The sequence below is a fragment of the Saccostrea cucullata genome, unplaced genomic scaffold (assembly GCF_032062105.1).
Source record: "Saccostrea cucullata isolate Sc308-1 unplaced genomic scaffold, CSIRO_AGI_Scuc_v1 ctg17356, whole genome shotgun sequence".
In the NCBI taxonomy this organism is placed as follows: Eukaryota; Metazoa; Mollusca; class Bivalvia; order Ostreida; family Ostreidae; genus Saccostrea; species Saccostrea cuccullata.
In genome coordinates this window covers 3,309-9,782 of record NW_026938176.1, presented here as the reverse complement: position 1 = coordinate 9,782, position 6,474 = coordinate 3,309, and the positions used below count along the sequence as shown (strand labels likewise).

At 31.9% G+C, this 6,474-nt stretch overlaps 1 protein-coding gene across 1 annotated transcript; it reads right to left on the bottom strand.

Moving 5' to 3' along the window:
• Positions 1 to 1,138: 1,138 nt before the first annotated feature.
• On the bottom strand, positions 1,139 to 2,693 carry LOC134249559 (uncharacterized). Its single transcript, XM_062731892.1, has 2 exons — positions 1,840 to 2,693; positions 1,139 to 1,373 (listed from the first exon to the last, which is right to left on the bottom strand). Exons 1-2 carry the CDS (start codon positions 2,691 to 2,693, stop codon positions 1,139 to 1,141), a joined length of 1,089 nt encoding a protein of 362 aa, XP_062587876.1.
• Positions 2,694 to 6,474: the final 3,781 nt, after the last annotated feature.

The following is a 6,474-nucleotide window of genomic DNA, read 5'->3' as shown; positions in this document are numbered from 1 at the left end:
TTGCATTTTTTTTTTCAACCCCAAGGAATTTTACCTTTGATATTTTCCCTGCCCAAATTTAAAATGATCGACCTGGGCCACGTGTGTCCAATCATCTTTTACTGTTGAATTAGCAATGGATTACATGACTTCTGAGATGCATTTTTCAATAAAAGTAAAATAGGATAATTCTTTCGACATGTGCACATCCCTGTAACATAGCATTATTCAGGTAAATGTTTTTATCATCTTTACCGGGTTTTTACCTGATGGGTTTTGCAATGAATGTATTTAAATTTCCCTGTTAGCATATTTTCTATATTGCAGCAAAACATTGAAAAAAAATTAATTCTCGGATATAGTTTTAGTTGTCGTTGAATTTTTACTTTTCAAACATGTATTTGGTCAGTTTATGGACTTATAAAAACTATGCTATCGGAGATGTGTACATGTCAACAGCTAGGCTAGAAAATCACTCAAGTGAAACAGTTGTAAAAGGCTTTATATAGCAGGTACAGGTGACCAAAAAATATTCAATTAAATATGGCGAAATCAAAGAAATATGGCGGACAAAGGCGTACAGGAATGTAGTAAGTCGTACAAAGATTAAAAATGATGCCTTTTTAAGAGTTCATGTCAGCTTTAATATGTACTTTAAATAACCGAAAAAAGTAAAGAATAGAATATTAAACCGATTCAGTTGACAGGAAGAGTTATCTGTTTTACGGAATAAAGATCAATAACAAAGTATTGTAAAAATATGGATTGTAAAGCATGTAAAAATTAAAATTTACATATACTTTCGAAGACTTGGACAATAACATACAACATAATTTATAATTAAACATCGTTCTGTGGCAACATAAAGTTTGAATTTACTGAGACAAAATGATTTTCTCCAATACTTTAGCTAGAAAAATAAACTTAAAAGAATCATTTAAAGCTTATAAATTTAAAGAAATATAGCTGGATTAAATATGCATAACGTGCAATATTAAATAAAGGAGGTGAAATATACAGATGAAGAGTAATTGAAATTACAAGGTGTGAATTTTTTCAGTGTTTCTGCTGTTAATTTTTTTAAGCTCCCGTGTTCGGTAGGAATTAATAAAAATCTTAAATTATAATCTGAAACACTTTGTTGTTCGTGAAATATAGATCACAAAATATCATGTATTTTTCTCAGCGTAACGTTTTCTAGCTCGTTGAGGGGATACTGTCTAAGTGATTGTAGATATGAATACAGGGCTGTTTTTGGGAAGGTCTCCCTTGAGCTGCTGACAAATTCCTCAGATCTGCCAACATATATCTTTAGAAATGGATGAATTGGTCCGTGCTTAACATAGATCTGTAAATCATTTAAGGCTACTTCTGCAAGATGCTCGTCACATTGCCTGTAACAAAAAATTCTAACATATGTAACATTGCAAATGGGGATATTTGCATGCAAGTCACTAGACTTTGTTTATAGATTAATTCATTGATATAAAAAATGTTTGAATAGAGCACTATATCCTGTGCTACAGCTTTACTAATCTTTATTTCCCTAGTCCGTTCCCGAAATGCCTCAATTTTTTTTCTCACTGTTTACGTAATGCGAATGCATGATGTATGGTTGTGAAAAATAAATTTTTGCCTTCTGTAAAACCGATATTGCTTTCATATATCTTAAAGTTTGTAATAATACATTACAAGGAACAGGATATTAGAAAAACCCCTAATTTTTCTACCAGTTTCAACATGAAGCGCGATATTTTATCAGTTTTATACAAAAGCTTATTCTCCGCATTTGTTAGCGCACCTGCTATGTAATAAAAAAGCTGTGCTCTGGAGGTTGTTGACCATGAGATATTATTGCACCCCAGAACTTGATAGTTTGTAGGTTCTTCATTCATCAAAGTTTCCATTATTTTTGGGAACTCAAACCAGCTGTTCAGAGTTGGTATAAACATAGGATTATTTGATCTTAGTTCTATAAATAGATTCAAATTGAACACAATTTCTTCATCGTCCTCAGAATTATACATGCATAGTCCAGGATTACAGAGACCAATTATAATTATTGATCTGATGGATTGACTGTGTAGTAGTAATGCTATACCTTTCTCATACAGTCCGTGTAACTCCAGGAATAACTTCCTCTGAGATTCACCGAATATGTTTGTTAAAAACATGTTGTTTTCTGGGATGAAAAAGTTAGGGCATACGCCTTCATACACCCATTTAAGAAGGAGTTTAAAGCAGACCCAGAAACATTCCAAAAAATTCTGTGGATACCAATGAGGTATTGAATTTTGCTGAAGAGCCCAAAATACAGCTGTTTTCATGTGATAAGAGCAAAGTAAACTTTCTTCTATCCTTTCCTTGATGACTTCTTTTAGAATTAGCTTGAGTAAACCATACGTAAGAAACTGAATGTGGTTCATTGTGTATACAAGCTTTTGCTCTGCAAGAGAGAACAAAATTCTCCATTCATTTTCCTCATGATTTCCTAGCTTGTGCCCTATTGCTGCAAAGTGACACCCATTCCTGACAATATCATCAACTATGTGAGGACTTGGCCACGATTGACATCTATTGATCCATGCTAGGGCAGATGGTGGCCAAAAATCACTAGCAAAACAGAGAGCATCGTCAAATTCTACATCTAGGAAAGTTCCACTACTACAGGGCCCATGGATATGGCATTTTGGTCTCACTGATAATGGCGACATATTATTTCGAAATGCAGAACTGGATATATATTCTTTGCCATGCAATGTAAAACACACCGAATCGATTGGTATTATTGTAACGGCAGGACGGAGCAGTTGGAGTAATGCAATTCCTGGTGGACTCTGAGAGCAGTCAGAAAGAATCAGTGTTTTTCTGCTGTAGAGTTGGCTTTGGGATAAATTCCAAATTACCCGATGGGTTTTAGGCCAGAACATAGAATCTATGGAATCCACAGTCTAAAGCCTTCTCTATGACTTCCACTACATCACACAACAATAGGCTTGTGGATTAAATAAAGGAGTTACCATTTCAGAAAAATCAGTTTAATCCCTTCTCATGGTAACTAGTTCTGAGGTTCCCACTATTTGACAGAACCTCTCAAACACCAACGGTGATATGTCTTGTATAACCCTCTCACTATAAAGAAAAAATACACATAATTAAGGATTCCCATTTAATATTATCTAGAACAGCAATACAAGTAAATTTAATCTTCCTTCCGCCAAGGGCAAAGTGTTAAGAGATGCCATCCTCTGAGACCAAATTCTTTTTTGTTTTGTTTTTTAATGTCACTTTTATACTTTTTAAATTAAAAATCCCAACACACTCAACCTTGTGGAAATTTTATATTATAATTTTATTATAGCCCCGTTGTGTCAGGAGAGATATTATTTATAAGACAAAACTATAACACACTTTGGAATTTGTCAACTTCCGTAAGAAAATGGTGATTTTGGTTATTCAATTTTATAATAGCCCGAAATGAAAAAAAATATTTATACATTATACAGAATGTTTCATAACCTGTACTCCGTTTTACGATTATGTAAATCAATTGGGATTCTCAAACTTTCATGGAATTTTAAGATGATTTTGGAATCACTGTTTTATTCAAAAATCAGTTGGGATTTGTATATTAAAGGTTGAGTTTTCTACACTATATACAAGTTCAATCATTTGTAATGATGAATTCAAAAAATGAACCTTTTGATATCAAAGACAACTGCATCACGAAAAAATTGGAACTAATGAATTTTCATATATTGTGATTTGTTAAAAATAATAATAACTTTTATTCTGCACACAAGTACAATAAGGCTGATATTAAAGGAAGCTGGAGTGCCTTATTAACAGCGCCTATGTACTTTTTGAGGACTAAGTCTTCTTATTTTCTTAGTCTATTAGTAGACCTATTTTTATGTTAATGGAAAAACAATAAATCTATCATATAAAGTTTTTTGTCTGTAACATAGCTACCTGATATCATTTCTTTTTTCCAGGGCCCGTGTTTTTTTTGTCCCCCGCTTGAAAAGTGGGGGATATTAATTTGGGTCTGTCCGTCCGTCATTCTGTCTGTCTGTAATGCTTTCGTTTCCACACGATATCTCGAGATTCCTTTGGGCTTTCGCTATGACATTTTGCATTGCAACTCACTATGGAGTAAAGAAGTACCCTATTGATTTTGAGGTCAAAAGGTCAAAAGTCAAAGGTCATTAATTTGCAAATTCTGTCTAATATAACACTTCTATTTCCGCAGATATCTCAAGAACCCTTTTTGCATTTGCAATGGAATTTTACAAACAACTCCCTGTGGCTTAAGGAAGACCCTAGTTATTTTGAGGTCAAAAATGTTAAAGTTCAAGGTCATATATATATATACATTCTGTTTGTGTATAACACTATCGTTTTCGGCGATATTTCAAGAGAATTTTGAGCTTTTGCATTGTAATTTCATACTAAATGTCCCTAGGACCTCTCTCACCTTCTTATTACATCTATTAGAACTGTTTAATGAAAGTTAAATTAGACACCATGCATTGTGTAAAATTTTGACAATATGGAACGTGAATATATACATGTATGTGTCTTCATCTTTGCATATAATTTGCGTTAAAGTACAGCAGTTCCGTGGTGTATTGGTACACAGGCAACTTAGCCACATATGATTCTCATATGAGTATCATATGATTCTCATATGATTGGTTTCATATGAGAATCATAGAGGGCATCATATGTGAATCATATGAAGCAAATCATATGATTTACATAATGCACATATGTGAATCATATGAAAATAACTACATATGATTTTCATATGAATGATTTAAGTGTGTTTCAAGCCATTTACATATGAGAATCATATGAGAAGGGTGTCATATGCAAATCATATGAAACACTTATGTGTTTTTCAAGCCATTTACATATGAGAATCATATGAAAAGGACATCATATGTAAATCATATGAAACACTTGTGTGTTCTTTCTCAATATTTTTCACATTCTTGTACACATTTAAAAATCAGATATTTCTGCTTTAGATGAAAATTCATTACATTACAATGATCTATCTTCATTGGTTAAATATTTTAAAATATCTTAAAATGCTTACACAACTTTTTTGATAAAATTATTTTCATCAAGAGAAATAACTTATTTTTCACAGTGTACATTCTAAACAAGAAAATATACAAGCAAGTCAGTAGCATTTGTCGATACATGTATTTAACATATTCTAGGATTAGTACAAATCATAAGATTTCAGCAAAATGATTTAGTAGTTAAACATGCATACTGTACATGTACAAATGAATAACATAATTAGTTCATATATAAAAATACCATATGACATGAAAGTGTCCAAAGCAAAATTGAAATATCAGCAATAACATTTGTCATGTACTGTGGTTTCATCAATTTTCGTTGGCATCAATTTTCGTTGATTTTGTAAAACAGACGTTTTCGAGGATACGTAATTTCGTGGACAAAAGCATTGTCAATACAAATGAATGTCATATTTCGTATTTCAATGAACATTTGAATTGGTACTGCTCAACAACGAAATCCACGAAAATTGGTGCTCAACGAATATTGATGAAACCACAGTATTCTCTATTGTAAATTTATGAAAAATCAAGTTATTGATTATTCCAGCATACAATAAGAATATGGGAAATTTTCACAGCTCAAATTCAGAAAAGATTGTGTACATCCTTCCCCATTTCATAATTATTCCATATATTTCCTTGTTCTTTTTCCTTCTGTATCTTTCAATTTTTTCAGTTGTCCTCCTTTTGATCTTCCATGACCATTTTGAAAATCTCTTTTTAACTGTACCGTACCAAAAAAGAATATTCCCCCACCTCTCCTCTTCCTGAACAATTTCTTTGTGGCACAGAAAGGTCTTACAAAAATTTCAAAAGTAAAAATAAAAAAATTCTTAAATTCTATGAGTTATAAAAGTTACTTAGGTATAATCAGCAAACAAATGTATGCCCAATTCACTGACACAGATATGATACAGGATAAAACTAACGTTATATATGTTATACTAGGTGTTTTTAGGAATCCTATGATGTAATTTGCAAAATAATTACACTATTGAAAGATATGCTTCATAATAAAATCATAAAAAAAACAATTTTTTGTTATTATGACAATTAAATTTGGAATGTTCAAACAGTATATATTAATTCAGATTGTCAAAAAATGAAGAAGATTCTGATACAAATACATGTATATTATTTTTGGACAAAAAACATACAGACAAGTAGACAGGCAGAAAAACAGACATTGTGATTCCAAGATATCCCAAACTTTTGGGAAGACTATAACAAAGTTTTTTCCCCTTGTATTTTCCCCCAAATTTTTAAACAAGGTTGGGGTTTTTGGGATTTGTTTTTATTTTATGAAAAGGCTGACTTTTTTGAACCTGTAAGACAAATACTCATAGTCTCACACAGTAGATACTTTCTAAGAATACATTTAATTAAAACTTAAACT

Bases quoted from the DNA above. Each gene is read 5' to 3' on its own strand.
- LOC134249559 (XM_062731892.1), bottom strand. From the start codon at position 2,693: ATGTCGCCATTATCAGTGAGACCAAAATGCCATATCCATGGGCCCTGT. The intron at 1,374-1,839 runs GTGCAATAATAT...TTTTTGTTACAG, and splicing joins ACAAACTATCAAGTTCTGGG to GCAATGTGACGAGCATCTTG.